The sequence below is a fragment of the Equus quagga genome, chromosome 2, assembly GCF_021613505.1.
Source record: "Equus quagga isolate Etosha38 chromosome 2, UCLA_HA_Equagga_1.0, whole genome shotgun sequence".
NCBI lineage: Eukaryota > Metazoa > Chordata > Mammalia > Perissodactyla > Equidae > Equus > Equus quagga.
In genome coordinates, this window is record NC_060268.1 from 40,303,617 (window position 1) to 40,322,896 (window position 19,280).

Genomic DNA, 19,280 nt, shown 5'->3' on the forward strand with positions numbered 1-19,280 from the left:
TCCCCACCTACCACCCCCAAATGTAAGCTCCACGGGGGCAGGGACTTTGCTTTGTTTACTGCCTTATCCTCTACACTCACAACAGTGCCTGGCACATGCTAAGCACTTGGTGAATATTTCTTGAATAAAGGAAGGGGCTCAGACATTGAAACAATAGGACGCTCCCAGCATCCAGGGAACAGGCAGCAGCTGCTGAAGGGAAAGTGGTGATTACATGGCACAAAAGAGATGAGAACAAGGATTGAAGTTTATTGGTACTAGGGTATTAGCCATTGCAATGACAAAATGACAGTGAGCTGATCAGCCAGTCTTCTTTTTTTGACATCAGGGGGCAGTAAGTCTTGGCCAAGTCCATCCAGTGTTCTTAGACCTCAGTGTCATGTCACACTTCTGGATGGGACACCATGGAATCACTGGGACCTCAACAGAGTCCTGTGGAGTCGTGCAAATGGCCCGGAGACCATCCATTGCCGGCATCTCCTCTTCTGCTCACACTGGAGCCCTGCAAAGCCTCTGTTGTAGTGGAGAATGGCATAGTTTGCATTCGAACTTGCTCCTTTTCCTTAAGCTTAAAATCTATGCGTCCAGCTCCTAGTCCCAGAATTTATAACCTGGAGTCTACATAGATGTTCCTGTAACCCTTGATGTCCTTAAACTTGTTGCTCCTCAGATTGGCTTGGATCTGCCTTTGGCCACTCTTGAAGGGGACAGTCTCCAGAGTGATGCTGGCTCTGTGTTGTGGTTTGAGAACTCCAATGCTGCAGCAGAGAAAGGAGAATGTCAGGAAATCACAGGCATTATGATAACCCCAAAGCCCTTTTCCACTCAGCAACCAGGTCTCTCCCTTCCTGGTGTTCTGAGAGCCTGGCCTGGGAGCCCTGTCCAGGATGAAGGATAGCGCTAATCCCCGGATGAGATGGGAGCAAAGGCTGAGCACTCCCTGCACTCACAGGACTCTTTGTTGTTTCTTGAAAAGACCGCTTCCTTCCACAGTCAGCTCACAGTCTGCAACCGGCTCCAAGAGTGGATTTGAAAATATCACCTGTATGGAGAGCGGCTGGTTCACAACGGCTTCTCCTAGAACCTAAACAGAGAAACCCAAGAGGAGAGGAAGGAGCGGAGAATTAGCCTCGTTCCCCAATTCACCAACTATTTGTGGAGGACACTGTCCCCTAGATCTGTTTCCTATAGAGCTGGACTTTCATGGCCAACTATGGGTTAAAACCACTTAATGGGTGTCATTAACGTTTTTAAAAAATGAAACAGAAGAGAAGAAAATATCAGTGTACATCACACAAGATATTGTTATGTGAAACTTTTTCCTCCTTTACACATGTATGGATGTTCGTGTAAAGTATTTTACACCACTCAACCCAGTATATGGAAAAGTCTGATACACTGGGAGTCTCCAGTGATGTTTCTTCTGCTCCAAGGATTGCATCCAAGTGTGCAATAATCAAGAGCTCCCAAAGGATTCTCATGCATAATTTGAGTGGATAGAATCTTCTTTTGGCAGTTTTTGTTTCTTATTATTGCAATTCCACTCTACCCCTCTCTCCCCATTATCGTAACTGGCTCATTTCTTTCCACTCTGGTGTGTGAGTGAAGAGCAATGGATCACTCAGGGCTGTAGAGAGAAGGAAATAGCCTCAGGGAATTTGGAGGCACTTTTAGTCCTAGCTAAAATGGACTCCAGGCTGGGCCTGCCAGACACACCCCCACAGGGGGCACCACGCCGAAGGGAAAGGACCTGTGAAGTCTTCCCACCTAGAGGACCACAGAATGTCAGAGCAGGAGATGTCCTCAAAGGCCATCTAGTCTAATCATCTCATTTGACAGTTGAAGAAGCAGAGGCCCAGGGGCTTGTCCAAGGATGCACAACCAGGAGATGGCAAATCAAACCTGAAATGAACTCAGGCAGTGCTCTGCCCCCACTCAGGTCCCTCCCACTTGAGCTCATATTTCCTCATGCTGCCGCTGGGGAAGGCCAACAGCGGGAGGTGGCACAAGAGAGGAATCTCTCCCCACCCTCTCCATGGCATCTGCACAAGGTCCACCCATAAGGTGCATAATGGTGCAAGGGGATGGAGACCTCACCCAGTGTTTTCAGATAAGCCTCACATTCCTGGTGGGGAGGCACCTGGGGTCACCAGAAGAGGCAGAGGAAAGGAGGGGCTGCTCCCCTGAGCAGGCTCTCAGAGGGGTCCACCCCCTCCCAGCTGGATCCCAAGGAGCCACCAGGCCACCTGCAGGGCTCTTGCCTACATTAATCATGATGCCTGGATAGGCTAAGGTGATGATCTTGTTCACCAGGATCTTCTCAGGACTGCTCTTCTCTTCGCCCAGGGCACTGATGCGGATCAGCTTGTCTGTTGACAGGTACTGGCTGTACTGGGAATAGGGGATTTTGCAGGGATAGGTCTTTGCTAGGGAGAGAACACAGAGAGGAAGTGAGAGTAGTTGGGAAATCAGCTGGGCCTGGGTTGGATCTGGGGACCCTCCTATAGAGAGGAGGGGGCCAATATGTACTGAGCCCCAGTGAAGCAGGTATTAGGTTTTCAGATGAAGAGGCTGAGGTTAAGGGAGGCAAAATGGCTTGCCCAAGGTCATTCTGCTGGTAAATGGGTGAGCTGAGTCTCTAACCAAATCTGGATGACTCCAAAGCTCAGCCTTTCCCCACTAAACCAGGCTACTTTCCTTGAGGTAGCAAAGGAAGGCGAGGAGGAGAAAGGAGAGAAGGAGAATGAAAGGAGAAGAGGACAGGGAAGGAGGGAGGGACGAGGAGGAATCTGTGCTGGAGGCGACACTAGGAAGATACTAGGAACAGCAGTGTCACAGCGGTCCGCCCATAGGATCCTTGTTGGCTGGCTTCAACCTACTGGCATTTCTTTAACCCACTCTGTGTACACAGCCTGTCCCCGTGCCCATACTCAGAGCCCATACCTTCTTCAGGAGAGAGTGTGATGAAGGCTGTGTCCTGCCAGAACGGGGGCAGGGGGCTGCCATCATGCAGCAGAGACTGAGCACTCAAGTTCACTTTGAGGTCCTTGAACTGGAGTGACATGTTGAGGGTCAGCAGGACAAACCTTATGTCCTGGCCCATGTTGGGTGGGTCGAGCAGCTGGAATTTCATGGAGACCTGGACAACATCACTAGGCCGAAGGGAAGGTGTATCCAGGCTCCGAGGACCATCCCCGCTCAGGGACCTGGGCCTGGAAGGTTGTGAGGCCGCTCGGTGGGAGCCTGGGGACCTTCCAGCCTTCAGCTTCAGAAGAGCCTTCAGAAACACCTCCCTCTCCTGTGGGGAGCCTGGGGGCAAAGACAGAACCAGTTGTAGGCCAGGCTGACCATCCTCCCAACGGCCCCACCAACGCTGCAGGGGTGTTAAAACCCCCATTTCTAACAAACACTCCGTACCATTCATCAAGGGCTTTCTAAGTGTCAGGCTCTGCTGAGCACTTCACCCCTTTCACCCTCACATCAACCATGAGAGAGATGTACTATTATTAATATTTTTAGCAATGCCTATGTGAATGTGAATCTCCCAGTGGAGATGGAGGACCTTCTCTTGGGTGCCTTGAAGGGCCTAGAACGATTTTTTTTTTTTAAATCACTAGCATTATTTTATTTATGTATTTTTATTCCTGTTATTTTTTACCTTTTGGCCCCCTTCACACATTTCTCCCACTCTCCACCCCCTGCCAACCTGTTCTCTGTATCTGTGAGCTTGGTTTTTGTTTGTTTTTGTTTTTAGATTCCACATATAAGTGAGATCATACAGTTTTTGTCTTTCTCTAACTTACTTCACTCAGCAAAACGCCCTCGAGGTCTACCCATGTTGGGGCAAATGGCAAGATTTCCTTCTTTTTTGTGGCTAAATAATATTCTATTGTTTATATATTTACCACAATTCCTTTATCCAATCATCAATTGATGGGCACTTGACTTGCTTCCACGTCTTAGCTGTTGTAAATAGTGCTGCAATGAAACTGGGGGGTGGGGTGCAGAGATCTTTTCGAGTTAGTGTTTTCATTTTCTTTGGATAAATATCCAGAAGTGGAATTGCTGGATCATATGGTAGTCTAGTTTTTATTTTTTGGTAAGGAAGATTGGCCCTGAGCTAACATCTGTTGCCAATCTTCCTCTTTTTTGCTTGAAGAAGATTGTCACTGAGCTAATATCTGTGTCAATCTTCTTTTATTTTGTATGTGGGATGCTGCCACAGCATGGCTTGATGAGCAGTGTGTAGGTCTACGCCCAGGATCTGAACCTGTGAACCCCAGGCTTCTGAAGCCAAGTGTACCAACTTAACCACTACACAACTGGGCCAGCCACTATTCTTAATGTTTTGAGGAACCTCCATGTGGGTTTTCCACGGTGGCTGCACCAATTTACATTCCTACCAATAGTGCACAAGGGTTCCCTTTTCTCCACATCCTTGCCAACAATAATAATAATAATATAAATATTATTATTCCATATGTAGATGAGGAAAATGGGGTTCAGAGAGGCCATGTCATTTGCCCAAGTCACACAACTTCCAAGGGGCAGAGTCCAGGCGGAAACCAAATCTGCCCAACTTGAAAATCTGTGCTCAAGACCACTAGACTCTATCCTGCCTTCCCCACAGGAAAGAGGAAAGCCCACAAAAGCGGAGGAGTCAGCCTGTTAAAGACGACAGGGCATGGTGTGATTTCCTGTCCCAGAACCAAATTATTGGTCTGGTGTAGACTAATTCCTGGAAATTGAGAAACCAAGAAGCCACAGTGAAAAAAGGAAAAAGTTCAGGCAGGCTGACTTCCCAGGGCAGCCCAGCCTCAGTCCTGGGGAGGTGCGGCCGGGATGTGTGGGGAATCCTCAGGTGCTTCCCTCACCATCCCAGCAGCTGCCTTCACTGAGCACTTTCTGTCCCCAGAGCCCGGCTCCACAGCCTCCCAGGCAGAGGCCCCTTTTGTCCCCTTGCTCTGGGTGTCATTCTAAGCCGGGTTCCCGGCAGAAGAGGGTCTTGAGGCATTGGCTTCAGAAACGGTGTGCCCAGGGAGAGGCAAATCAGATTTAGCTCCTCTGTGGTCGGCTCTACCCCCAGATCCTGTCAGGCTTGTGGGGAGGAGAAAGAATACTGCCTGACTGAGCAGCATACTCAGGCCCGCCAGAATATAGCTCCAAACCCCCCAAGTTCACAGTGGAACCCCGTGGACCTCTGTAGCAAATGCTGTCAATGCTCTGCCCCCACCCTCTTGGCACTTGCCATTTCAGTGCCCATGGGTCCTGATTTCAAATTCTAGCACCTGTGGCTCTTCGAGGCTTTCTCTGCCACCAGAGCTGACTCAGCTCATGCTTGGGGCAGGCCGAAAGTGCTAGGGAATTTACACCCCCAAGGAGCAGCCCTCAACCCCTGACAGACAGGAGTTGGTGGGTAAATAGCCCAGCCCCCTTGCCTCCCGGGTGGGATAAATCTGCAGTGTTCTACACTTTACACTGAACCCTCACAGGGTTGCCAGATTTAGCAAATAAAAATACAAGCCGTGTAAATTAAATTTCAGATTAACAACAAATAATTGGGGGTATAGTTAGACTATGGCATTATTCGTCCTGTATTTTCCCCGGCAACCCCACTGGCAGAGCTCCCCAGCAGCACGGAGCTCCCGCTGCCCGTGGTGCTGACAGGCTCGCCGAGGCGCCCTGCATCTCCCCGAGTCACCTGCTTCGGCTTCCTCCCCTTTGCTGTCTCGCTTGCTAACCCTACTTCCTTCCTGGATGGCCTCACAAATAAATCGCTTGTACTTGAATCCTCGTCTCAGGAACCGTTCTGGGCACCCCAATCAAGATAACCCCAGAAAGAACGGAGGTGGAGGGGCTGAGGGACTGTGTGCTGGGCTGTGTTCAATGCTCGTCTCTTGCTTTGTATCCCCTTCCTAGGCTTGGATTCTGGAGCTTCTCTGTGTCAGCCCCAAAGGCTCACACAGACAGACCACAGACACCCACTCACAGGCACTCCCAGCAATTGCTCAGCTACCCGCCTATATTCCTGACTCGTCCTTATTCAGATCCTGCCCTTCACCCTGCTTCTGGCCCTTGTGGCTTCGATATTTTTGCTGGGTTCCCTGGTAGCTGAGCCTGGTGGTTGGTGTTCCTCAATTTCCAGGAATTAGTCCACTCCTGACTAACTTGGCTGCCCCTTTGCCCCTGCTGGCTTGGGTCGGAATCCCCTGCCAGGTCCCTCCCATCTCAGAACCACCCTCTGCAGGGCGCGGGGGTGGGAGTGAGCATTTGGCCTTACATCAGCCTCCATGCTGGCTGGTGGTCCCGCCTTCCTCCAAACACTCAATAAAACACAGTTAATTAAACAAGTTAAATAAAATTAATTAAATTAATTAATAGGAGAGTTTACTCATTCCCCCGCCATCTCCAGGGGGAGGCTGATTTTCGGGAAGGCAGGGGGGAGGAATTCATGTACTATTGGTGGGAGGCCTGTGGACGTGAACATCGTGTGGAAGGTGCTCACTGGCCTGGGAGGTGTGGGGTGGTGGTGGGCATGAGGAAGTGAGGCAGTGGGGACCCCTCAACTAGGACCTTAAAACTGAAGGGCTGAGGAGACGGTGGATCTGGGTCTTGCCCCACCACTGGGCTGCCCCAGCTGGCTGGGAGATTCCCTGGGGTGGGACGGGGTGCCCAGAGGACTTGGACTCTGAGGGGAGCTGACTTAGTGGTACCTTCTGGGTACTTGTAGTTCTCGGTAATGTCATCCCGCTCATCACTCTGGATGCTCTTGGTGCTGATAAAATTGCCAACAGAATTTGTGTCCTGGTGAAGTTTCTGCTCCTTCCCTCCGTAGACAAGCCAAGACATGCAGTCAGCATTCACCATGGAAAAGGCAAAGGCCGTGTCGTAGTTCAGGTCCACCTCCCCCTCTTTGATGGCTCTGACCGAGGCGGGGCCGCAGCAGTAGAGGCCTGAAGGAGAAGAGAAGAGCCACAATGGACTGTTGCTGCAGGGTCAGGCGGGAACAGGGGCACCTTCTGTGGGAGCGGGTTCTGCCTTCCTTCTGGAGAGCCTCACCGTTGCTCGTCTCCTGGGGTGTGGCATCCAGCACCTGCCAGCCTCCGTATCCGGGAGGGATGTCCTTTCGGGCCATCCAGCACTCATTCCAGACATGGAAATTCCTGAAGGAGAAGCCAGAGGAATCAGCATCAAATGAAGCTAAGGGAGAGTTTCTAGCGCTTGTGTTCTTTCTGGAGCAAGGCAGGGGACGATGAACTGATGGACACTTCAAACCTCTGTGGGTGAGTGGTGACAGCTCTTCCTCCTGTGAGGCAACTTGCCCAGGAAAGAGCTTTCCTCTGTTTGTGAATAGAAAGTGAAGGCTTGCAGAGTCCACTGAAGTTAAAAATCCTTCACTCTCTCAGAAAGGTCCTCGTGGCCCTTTCCTGTGTGCACGGCTGACTCACAGAGGCAGTCATAGCCTTTGTGTCCGGAGGTGAGACTTCAGGTTCTCCTCGGGCCAGAGCCACAGGCTGAGTGTTACATGAAGAAGGTGATAAAAAGGAAAACCTCACTCAGGGAAGAGAGCTGGTGATGTGAGGATTTTAAACTCAAAATCGTTATTTCTGTGTTCAGCTGTGGCCCAGCCTTAGGGTTGGGGATATGGAGCCCTGGGGCTGGTGACGGGGGGGGGGGGGCATGAGAGAGCAGCAGGCTCATGGGCACAGTCCTGTCTACTTCCTGCTGTCAGGGTTTGCCCTAGAAAGAGACTAAGAGGTTGCCTCTCACCAGACAGTGTCCTTCTTCTTATTCTCCAAAATCCTGCCTGTGTTGTCGTAATACTCATCTATGATCAAGTTTCCATCCGTGTCGTGGCCAGAGTCAAAGTTGGTGATCACACGGGTGGGGATCCCCAGGCACCGCATCACTGCAGAAAGGGCAGAAAAATCTCCTGTGGGCTGTGGATTCAGGAACTCTATGAATTCCTGGATTTAGGGCCCTGGGCCCAGGGTAATCGTTCCACTGGCCCCTGCAGGAGCAGGCAGGAGCTGTTTGGGGCACTGGGTTGGTATCATTGCCACCCTCCCTCTCCACCTTCCTGTGCTCCTCTCCCTGGGGCTCACGGAAGAGACTCTGCAAAGGTTAAGCTGCTGGCTGTTCAGACAAGCACTGGCAGGGCCACGGAAGGTCTAGCAAGTTGTGGGTCCACTCCCTGTGCCAGCAGGGCGGGACAGGTACGCCTCCTTTGGCAGGATTCGGTGGCCTGACTCGGTCTCACTTCTCTCCTGGCCATAAATCTCCTTCAAACCAAATAGCTAGAATATTTTCCTTCCTGTGGTGGGGATTGTTGGCTGAGACCATCAGATTCTTAGAGAGTACCGTGGCTTGGATTCCTCCTTTCCCATGGGTCCCAGAAGCTTCTCAAGGAAAGCATCACTGGTCAAAGCAGAAAGGGAAGGAAACTGTGTAACAAAAGCTTAGAAAAGTGGGAGTTGCACCTGGTAGAGAAAATCTGGAAAGGAGGTAGAATGTTGTCTTTATTCCTGAGGGGGCATCCCTTCCCTTTGCCAGCCAAATTCTTTTCTTTGTCTACTGCCCTATTTTCCCATTTTGCCTTATTTTAAGTACAGCAGTATCCCCCAGCTCATCCTAGCACCGATGCCGTGTCCCCTCAAGTCCAGCATTGGCAGCCCACCCAATTCAACAAGAACAACAGCAACAACAACAATAATGGTAATAGTGTCTACCAGCCAGGAATGTTGCTAAGTGTTTTACATACATTATCCTCAAGACAAGTCTACACAGAAGCTGCTGTCATTATCCCCATTTTAAAGATGATGAACCAGAGGCTAAGAAAAGTTTGCTGCCTTGACCAAAGTCACACAGCTAGGAAATGGCAGAACTTTCACTCAAATCCTGGTTTCACTGCTAAGCTTGTACTCGATTCTGAGCCTACCTCCCAGAATGATGCACACAGTTCAGCTTTCTTTTAAAAATGTTTATAATTTTAAGTTTAAACACTTACTTATATTAAACATTCAATTGCTTATTTATTTTAGTTTAGGCTCTTTCTTATACTTTGGCACAAAGCCTCTCCAGGCCGAGGTGGGAACACGTCCCTCGACGCAGCCCAGTGGGGAACCTGGAACTCTCCCTGGAGCAGCAGGTCTGCACAGGGCCCAGGAACGAGAGCAGGGAGTGAGAAGAGCTGACGAGTGAGTTGTAGGTGGTGACACAGGACAGCCTCAGAGAGGAGGGTGAAGGTTGGAAAAGCTGCCACTGAAGGAACATGAGACAGGAGCGAGGCAAGAGCATTCAGGCGAGTCAGGAGCATCACATGGGCACATTTATACTAAGATTACTGTCAGGAGGGTGGATAACAAGGTAATAAGAGAATGTGCCAAGGAAGTGCGGGCTAGGGGAGCAGGGAGCAAGGCTCTGTTCTTCACCCTGATTGATGAATTCATAAATAACCATGTGAAGTGTCAGTGGTAGTGTCAGCTTCTGCTTAACATGGCTGGATGAGCATTTTTCCACCCGAACATAGGTCTTTGGTCTCGTGGCACTCTGAAGCTCTCTACTAGACATGGCTTGTAATGATTTATGAATCTGTCGTCCTGAGGGCAGAGACTCTGTGATATTCATATTTATCATTATACAGCCATTAACTATACAGGGCCAGACATATTTTGCACAGATAATTGGTGCATCTTTCCCAGAGGGGTGAATGAATGTCTTGGGAATCTTCTGCCCATTCTGGTGATTTCCAACTTCAGCACAGCAGTGTCAGAATGGCTGTGTGCTATGCAGTGGGTACCAAGCTTGATTGTCAGGAGAACATAGGTTTGAGAGGTGATGGATTTGCACTGGTCTGTTCTCACCCTCTCCTCATCATGGTTTGTGAGAGGACTGGGACGGGGGACAATGGCCTGTCACAGTGAAGCAACAGAGGGTCAAGAATGGCTTCTTATGTAGGGAATGAGGCCAAGGCTCAATGTCACACTAAGGGAGCTAACAGCGCTCAGATATCCTCAAAGTCATGCACATACGTGTTTCCTGGGGGTGTTGTTCCCTCTTTCCTGCTTGCTATGTCCTCCGACAAAGAGCTCATCCTGCCTGGTGGCTTCATCTCTCACTTCTGTGCCCGCCATTCCAGAATTTGAATCTTGAGCCTATATGGAGACCTTGCTGTCACTCAACACACCCCGAACTGAACTTGCTGTCTTTCAGTCTTCCCATTCTTCCTTTCCAGTTGACAGCATCATCACCACTGTGGGTGCCAAGCACTGCACAGGCATGCTCTCACTTACTCCTTCTCACAATCCTGTGATTATCCCAACTTGAAAGAGCAGGAACCTGAGGCTTCGAGAGGTTGAGGTTACATGGCAGAAAGAGGAGAGCCAGGGCAGGATTTAAACCTATGTTTCTTGGATCTCAAACTGTCCTCATGCTTTTCATTACAAGCCACACCACTGCAGCTTCACTAGACATCCAGCAACACCTCATTCTCAGTGCACCTTCCTCTGCGAATGTTCCACTGACTGCTCCAGCCACACTAACCTCCCTGCTCGTGGTCTCACTTCACCCCAATCACCTGTGCCACACATTTTATTAGTGGATGAAGCTCTCTATCATCTCATATGTTTGTCTTGTCTTGTCAGCCAGACTACAAGTCCCCATAGAGTAGGGCTCACATCAGATACGTTTGTTGCATTTCTTCATTTCTAGCACTGTGCTGAGTGTAAAGTAGATGGTCATTAAATTTGTGTTGAAGGGGCCATCCTGGTGGCATAGTGGTTAAGTTTGCACATTCCTCTTTGGCGGCCCGGGCCTCTCCGGTTTGGACCCTGGGCGCAGACCTACATACCACTCACCAAGCCACGCTGAAGTGGCGTCCCACAGAGAAGAACTACACGGCCCTATAACTAGGATATACAACTATGTACTGGGGCTTTGGGGAGAGAACAAAAAAAAGAGAGGGAGATTGGCAACAGATGTTAGCTCAAGGCCAATCCTCCTAAAAAAAAGAAGAAAGAAAGAAATTTGTATTGGAGTTGTCTTTAAGCTGTGAACAGGCTTCTGCAGACTATCAGTCCTCATGACTCAGTTTGACATGAGACTCAGGGGTCCGTTTCATTGATAATTTTGTGGGAGCTCAGTTCCTTGTAAAAGAGAAACCCATATAGGCTGTGTGTGTTTGAGTGTTTGCATACATATGCATGCACACTCACGCGGCGATATTTGGACAAAGGTGGACAAGATCTCCGAGTCAGGAAAGGACTATAAGGCCCCCAAGGTCTATTACAGCACCCGCAGTCCCAGGGTGAATGCCACGTCTCTTCACTCAGCCATTCAGCACTCATTCAGTGACAACTGTCAAACCCCGTGATGAACCGGCAGCGAGTTAGACGCATACATGAAAGTGAAAAACATCCTTGCCTTTGAGGAGCACAGCTTCACTTCTGACTGGCGGTGGACACCATGCTAATGGGGTATTAAAACACAGAATCTGGTTCAAGACTGGCCGTGAAGTCTTCTCACCAGTTCTTCTTCCTCCCGCTCTGTCCTGCCTCCCCACATGGAAATGTGTCTCCAATTTTATAAGAGAAATCAGTGGGAAGTTCACATGCAATTTGTCGAAATTCATTCGGTCAGCTTTGCTGCCACACTTCCATGGCTTCTACTAAAGAATACAGTCAAAGCTGCAGGTAATAGAGTCAAAGCGGTTGCATTTCAATGTGATGATTTTTAGCATCTTAGTTTCTCCCTGGATGCATTAAGCTTCCAAATGACGGAAGTATCACTTCCTGCTCCTCCTCTCATGCTTTTAATTGTCCCTTATAACCTGATGCTTCTATTGCCTTGGTTTTTCAGATATGCCATCATGAAGTCATATTTGAATTCTTCTCCCTCATCTGCAATGGTGATGAAACCTAAAACTATTCTAAAAAAATAGATCTATTAAAAAAATTACCAGGAATGAAAAGAAGCAGGAAAATATGACCCATAAACAGGAAAAATGTCAATCAATAGAACTAGACCCAGAAATGACAGAGATGATGGAACTAGCTGACAAGGATTGTAAAACAGCTATTTTAAATATTATAAACATGCCCAAGAGGAAGTGAAGGAATACACGAACATAATAAGAGAAATGGAAGGTAGAAAAAAGACCCAATGGAACTTCTGAAGATGAAAAAACAGGGGCTGGCCCCATGGCCAAGTCGTTAAGTTTGCGCACTCGGCTTCGGCGGCCCAGGGTTTTGCTGGTTCTGATCCTGGGTGGGGACCTAGCACTGCTCATCAAGCCATGCTGAGGCAGCGTCCCACATAGCAGAACCAGAAGGACTTACAACTAGAATATACAACCATGTACTGGGGGGCTTTGGGGAGAAGAAGAAAAAAATTGGCAACAGATGTTAGCTCAGGACCAATCTTAAAACAAAAAACATACTGGACAAAATATTGTAGAACGATAACAATATATTTTTTTCTGAGAACACATTCAAATACAATGAAACATATTAAACACATCAAAATGTTTCCCTATCATGGGGAGAGATGAATAAGAATGAGTAATGAGATAAAAGGAAGAAAAAATCAATTAGTTAATTTTTTAAAAAGAAGGGCCTGAAGCAGAACTATTATTATGATAAATACCATGAAATGAGCAATATGATTAATTTAACCTTAAACAGTCCAAGAAATAAAGGAAAGAAATAAACTAAAAAAGTGGTAGAATGGATGGGGAACTGAGGTTTGGGGGATGGTTAGAAACGGCTTTTGAATAAGAGCCAGCCAGACCTCTGGAGTCCAAAAGGCAGAGGTTAAAACAATATCAGGCTAATTATAGTACCTAACACTTACGTAAAACTAACCATCCATGTGCCAGATGTTTTCCTAAGTGCTCGCCATATATTAACTCACAACCCTAGGAGGGGACATTCCATACAGTCTCATAAATCAATGAAGAATAATGGTAAACTTGTGTTTAAGTGAGGGCATTGTACAAAGGAGAGTTTGGACTGGGATCTAAAGAAAGATTGAGGCAAAACAACGCACCAGTGCCTTGTCTGAGGTTCCTTCTTTGAGAGCTAAGGGCTCAGTTAAAACAAGGAGAACAAGAGTTATATTGAAATGGAGATAAGGAGGTACTTTATAGAGGCCACTATACAACTGAGTGAGAAGAAATCTTAGATGACATCTAACAAGGGATTTTTCAAGAAAGGTTTAAGCAGAGGACCCTACATGCAAGCCAAATCGTAAATGGGGATCCAATATATAAAAAACATAAGTGGAGTAGGCTTAGGTGAAGAGAGGAGGGTCCCGCCCAAGCCCTCAGCCTCCTCATCTCCCACACCATTTCCCACCATGGCTCCTGGGCCCAGGGCCCTGCTTTACAGAGGAGGGGATGGTGCCCCATAGATCCGCTCACAGTCACACATTCGTGTCTTCCAATCCTCAGCCCAAGTCATGGCTGCCCCCGTCCCCATCCCACGCAGTTGTGGGCAGGAACAGACCAGGCACATTCCTAGGATGCCTGGCTTTTTTTTTTTAAAGCAACTTTATTGAGATATAATTCACATACCACAAAATGCACCCTTTTAAAGTATACAATCCCTTGGTTTGTAGCATATTCACAGGTTGTGCAATAATCCCCACTATCTGATCCCAGAACATTTTCATCACCTCAAAAGGAAGCTCCATGCACACTAGCAGTCACTTCCCATTCCCTCCTGCCCCCAGGCCTAGGCAACCACTAATCTACTTTCAGTTTCTAGGAATTTTCCTATTCTGGGCATTTAATATGTACAGAATCATACAATAAGTGGCCTTTTTTTTTTGGCGAGGAAGTTTGACCCTGTGCTAACATATGTTGCCAATCTTCCTCTTTTTGCTTGAGGAAGATTGTCGCTGAGCTAACATCTGCGCCAATCTTCTATTTTGTATGTGGGATGCCTCCACAGCATGACTTGATGAGTATAGATCCACACCCAGGATCTGAACCTGCGAACCCCAGGCTGCAGAAGCAGAGTGCGTGACCCTAACCACTACACCACTGGGCCGGCCCCTAATAAGTGGCTTTTTAACACCTGGCTTTGGGGAAAATTTTCAGGCAACAGAACATCACCGTCCCCTCTGTTCTCTTGTTACAGTGCAAGGCATTCCTGCTACTTCACAGACCTTAGCCAAGGGTTGAGGACCTGACCTTGTCCCAAGGAGTACACAGCCAGAACAGGAAGATCCTGATGACTGAGAGCTGTAGGGTGGCCAGCCCTGAGCATAGGAAGGATAGGCCAGGGATGTCTCTGAAATTCCCAAAGTCACAGCCAATTAAATGGATGTCAAGGAAATGGCCTATCCAAAAAAGTATAACATTATCTTTGATGCACGCAAAGTCTCCTTTTTGTGATTTTTCTTTAAGAAGTTGAAGTTAATAGGTTGACATTAAAAAAGGCAATACTGAGGGGCAGAGCTGCAGAGGGGAGAATACACTTCTGACTCAGACAAGAGTCATTTGGTCCCTCGAAGGCTCAGTTTTCTCATCTGTAAAACGACAGCAATGATATCTACTTTGCAGGTGATTGTGAGGATTAGAAAGAGTGAAAGGGCGCAGCGTGTGCCTGAAGCACAAGGGTTGCTGGGTAAATGGCACTGCTAGTAATGATCATGTAGTGGTATAGCCTAGTGGTTAGAGCATGCCTGACCTGGATATAAGACTGGCCCTACCACTCTATTTCCTCATCTGCAAAATAGAGATGATGTTAGACCTACCTCATAAGGTCATTTGCGGGATTAAACGAGGCAGTCCTAGCTAATACTTACTGAATATTCACTGTAGCTAGGCACTATTCTAAGCCCTCTCCACGTATCAACTCACTTGATCCTTCCAATAACTCTATGACGTAGGTACTATTACTTTCCATATCAAACATCTTAGGAAACTGAGGCACAAGTTAAGTGAGTTGCCCAAGGTTACTCAGCCAATTAAAGGTAGTGCTGGTATCTGAAGGCAAGTGGTCTACCTCCAGAGTCCACACACCTCACCATTACTCTAGGCTGTCAAGGTTTTAGCACAGTATCTGGCACCAAGGAAGTCCCCAAGAAATGTCAGCTATTGTGATTGCTAAATAATACCAATGATAATAACTTTTAAAAACATGCTTTGGCAGCTGTATTGGGTTAAGGAGTTTGACTAAATTGTTAACTTTTAGTGGAGGATTGAGGCTGGTCTCACCTGTCCTTGTATCCAAGTTTACTAGAAGCACAGTGCCTAGAATGAGGATTCAGCAAGTATTGTTGGTGAATGAATGAGTTTTTCAAACCGATATTTCTATTAATTTACAACATGGTGGCCCTTCTAGTGAAGGCTGGTGCTGATGGCGCTGCAGTTGGACTGGACCACGTTGACTCACTTTGCCCAATCCTTTGCTTCCCAGGTCACTAAAGGGCCATGATTCTCATAAACATTTTAATTGGTCTGCTTTCTTTACATAATCTCCATTCACTCACTCCAGCTCTCTCATCACCCAGTTGCAGACAACCACACCCGTACCCCTGACCCTCTCCCTCTACAAACACACACCCCCGCCCATGACACTGTAGGCTTTTCCATGCCCAAGAAGCTTCCCTCTCTATCGTGCACAAGATCAATCCATTCTCCGGATCATTTTGTTAGTCTCATGCCTGCTCCCTGGATGACTCAGACATCCCAGTTCACCCAAATCTCTGTGACTCTGGGTATCAATGCTGTTGAATTCCTGGTTTCTTATCCCTGGGCCATCAAAGCATCCATCTCAAGGTGGGGCTCTGCAGCTGCAAAGGAGGAGTAGCTCAAGACTTCTTCCTCACCAACCCATGTGAAGCCACCCTCTGTGGGCGTTGACAGAAACCTCCTTGTGCCCTTAGACAGAAGCCTGGCGCTGGCTGCTTGGCAGCCACAGGCTCTCTAGGTTTCCTCCAAGAGCCCAGAGACAGGCCCAGCACACACACACACGCAGACTGCACCAGGCTTTGTCATACAGGGAATTTCTACACAAAAGGCCTAAGTTCTCAATAAAAACAAGTCGTGGGTAGTTGTGGCCTCCCTGGGTTAGACTAGAGAGTCTTACGAGTGAAAGCTGTACTTGGTCCCTTTCCCCAGCTAACAAGAATAATAACTTCCTAATCATGACCCATGTCAGGTGCACAGATATGCATGCCAAGAGGCTGAGAGCTGGCCTAGGCATGGGAGCAGGGTCAGGGGGAGAGCCAGGAGCAAGTTTGGCCCTGGGTGAGGCGGAAGGCCTCCTCCCGCTACCTCCAGTGTGTGACTCATTTCCAGGTATCAGTTCCCTCAAGATCCCACCCCTCCCACTCTGCCTCCTCCTCCTGCTTGTTCCTCTTGCCATCTGCAAACCAACTTCCATTTGCCTTCTCTCCACACATATTTTTTTAGCTTTTCTTCTACTAATGTAGCATCCATTCCCTATGTGAAAAGCAGATTCCCATTCCGTACTCGTCCTAACTTCTGGGCCTAAGTCAGGCCTCCAGGCCTACTGAACATGTGACAATTCCAAATTGAAGGCCGTTTCACTTTGGCCGCCATCTTGCTCTGGCCCCATGGCCCACACCGCCGCTCAGATGCACATTCCCCTCCATGTGCACGTCTTCATTAAGAACATTCTCTGTGCCCAGAAAGAGCATTAATCAGTTTGTAAGTTTCCCAGTTGCTTGGCCCCTCATCTCATTCCTGTCTCGGACCGGACAATTTCCAGCCAGGCTCTCAGAATTATTCTTATAGGTTATCTGGGCTCAGAAGAAGGCAAGGGTGGCAGGTCCTGGGAATGTGTGATTTCCATCTCAGAACCATCCTCTGAAATAAGCCCAGATATGTGAAGCCTGATGAGACATTTTTGCTGGAAAAAACTTCCTTCGAAATGTCCCTTGGGGGGCAACTGTGTGAGACTGGGACAAGAAGTGTTCACAGGGCTAATACTGAGCCAATACACTTTTTGTTCTCTCTATGGGGCCCTTTGCATTCCTTACCTGTGCACATGACAGCGGCAAAGACCCAGCACTGCCCGTAGCGCACGGGCTGGCAGCCTGTGGCATGCCACTGTTTCAAGATGGCCACGCTGCCAGTCCACTCTGCAGGGTTGATGCCATCAAAGTAATTCTCACTCCAGTTTCCATTGAGCACCCCATTGTCATCGTTGCTATTGATCTGAAGAGAAGCCACATATAGAAGCATTAGAAGCATCCATTTCCCCAGTGAGATGTGATGTGTGGCCTGCAAGGTCCATGGACCTAAGACACAGAGGAGTCTTTGATCCCATTTTACCTGGGAACTTCCAGACCTGCTTGAAAATGAGTGGGCTGGGAAGCTGGCTCTTCTGACTCGTGCTCCACTAATAACTAGTTTATTATTCTATTTCTACCCACTCTCTAACTGCCCCATGTCCCCATCCCCTGCAAAGCCAGAGCTTGACTCTGAGAGCTTTTAAAAATACTTCAGAGCAAAGGAAATTTAGAAACAACAAGACTATTTCCCAAACCAGAGTTACACTCAGCCTATTCAAAAACATGCACTTTGGAATTAATAGAGGTGATGGCCCACACCCAGCTATTTCAGAGCTCAGTTGAGAGAACCTGTTACCCACATTCTTTCATCAGTCTTGTCCAAAATCACTTTACCAGAGGGCCCGTGCCTCTCAACTCTTCATTCTCCCATTGCAGGGGGCAGCGTGACTGGGCAGGGCTCCCATGCACAGATTCCTCCCTCCCTGGACATGCCCTGCGTGAGCAGAGCCCAACCCAACCTCACCATGGCGCACACCACTCTGCTGAGGTAGACGGGGCTTCCCCGCAGGGCACAGTCTATGGCTGGGTCGATCTGGAAGTGCAGGCTCTTGTCTAGCAGCTCCAGGCAGATGTCTATGATATTCTCTTCAAACTGCGAGGGGAGAGGCAGAGAGGCAAGGGACCCACGCTTAGCACATGTAGATATGGAAAGAAATACACGACTCGCTCCACCCAGCTCTCCCATGGGGTGTGTTTGTGGAATACACCCCATTTGGAAGGTAGCTGTGTCCAGTAGCATGGCCTTGAACTGCCTCCTAGGCAGGTGCTGGGTCTCAAACCTCCGGGGTCACAATTCACCCAGGTTGTATGTCCTGCAAGTCAAATCCCTGGAGCTTTTTCCAAAGTTTGACTGGCCGCAAAGTCTGTTTCTTCCTCTTCTCCCATCAATCCCCGTACTCCTGGAGCCCATGGGATGTTCTTGCTAAAACCATGTTGCCTCATCTTCCACCCTCATCTGCTGCCCCAGCTCATCATTGGCAGCTACTGCTGAGGTGATGGCACCAACTTGCCATGGCGCCCATGAGTCAGTGGGGCTCCTGACTGACTAATAGCATGTGAGTTATGGAAACCTCCCACCCAAGGTAGGCTGACTCCTTGTCCTTCTAGTTTGGTGCAAATGCCACTTCCTCTGAGGCATTCCCTGAGCCCCAGCCTGGTTTAGCTCCTTAGCCTGGCTACGTCACTCTACTTATCAGACTCAGTTGTAATGATGTAACCAAGATCTGTCTTCCCTGCCTGAGTGTATTCTCTTGTCTCTTGCCAGCTCTTCTCGCAACTCTACACCCCAGGCCTGGCACAGTGCCCAGCACACAGTAGGGACTCCGTGCATCTTTGCTGAATGAGAGCAAATGAATGCATTTACTCCTGCGTAACACTGGGCAATAAGCTTCTGGGATCCATCTTCCCCAGGGGACAGTTTAATCAGGTCACTTTTCTGCTTTAAAATGTTCAAAGGACCCTATGGCCTCCAGCATCAAAGCTCTAGCCTCTTCTACAAGGTGCATAAGACCCTCCCTGATCTGGCCCCCTTCTGCCTCTCCAGCCTCACCTCTCAATACCCCCTGCTTCACCATTTTTGCCCCAGCAGCACCAGATATCTTGTAACCCCCGCAGCAGTTCAAACTGTTTCTCACTTTTGTGTCTTTGCTCATGCTTCCCTCTGTCTAGGATATTTTCCCACATTCCTTGACTTAGCAAACTCAGATCAAGTCTCTCCTCTTCCAAGAAGCTTCCCCAACGACCCAATGCCAACCAAATGCTCTTCCTCTGGGCTCCCCAAACACCCTGGCCTGTCCCTCATCTCCACATATCCCACTGCATGATAAGTCACCTTGTATGTCTGAGTCCCCATTACACCGTGGGCTCAGGGACAGTGCTTTATTCATGTTCATATTTCTAGCACCCAGCACCCTGCCTGGTGCTGAGCAGGCACTCAGTATATGTTCACTGAGTAA

The 19,280-nt window shown here is 48.5% G+C and overlaps 1 protein-coding gene across 1 annotated transcript in view; it reads right to left on the reverse strand.

The window, feature by feature from the left end:
* Window positions 1-229: 229 nt before the first annotated feature.
* Window positions 230-19,280, reverse strand: part of TGM5 (transglutaminase 5) — a 30,209-nt gene continuing 11,158 nt past the window's right edge. The window contains exons 5-13 of the mRNA XM_046653747.1: window positions 17,789-17,917; window positions 17,011-17,188; window positions 7,771-7,909; window positions 7,060-7,163; window positions 6,714-6,953; window positions 2,944-3,309; window positions 2,266-2,426; window positions 951-1,084; window positions 230-758 (exon numbers count right to left, since the gene is read on the reverse strand). Of these exons, the coding sequence (XP_046509703.1) occupies window positions 605-758; window positions 951-1,084; window positions 2,266-2,426; window positions 2,944-3,309; window positions 6,714-6,953; window positions 7,060-7,163; window positions 7,771-7,909; window positions 17,011-17,188; window positions 17,789-17,917 (1,605 nt within the window). The 3' untranslated portion in view covers window positions 230-604. The remainder of the gene's footprint in view (window positions 759-950; window positions 1,085-2,265; window positions 2,427-2,943; window positions 3,310-6,713; window positions 6,954-7,059; window positions 7,164-7,770; window positions 7,910-17,010; window positions 17,189-17,788; window positions 17,918-19,280) is intronic.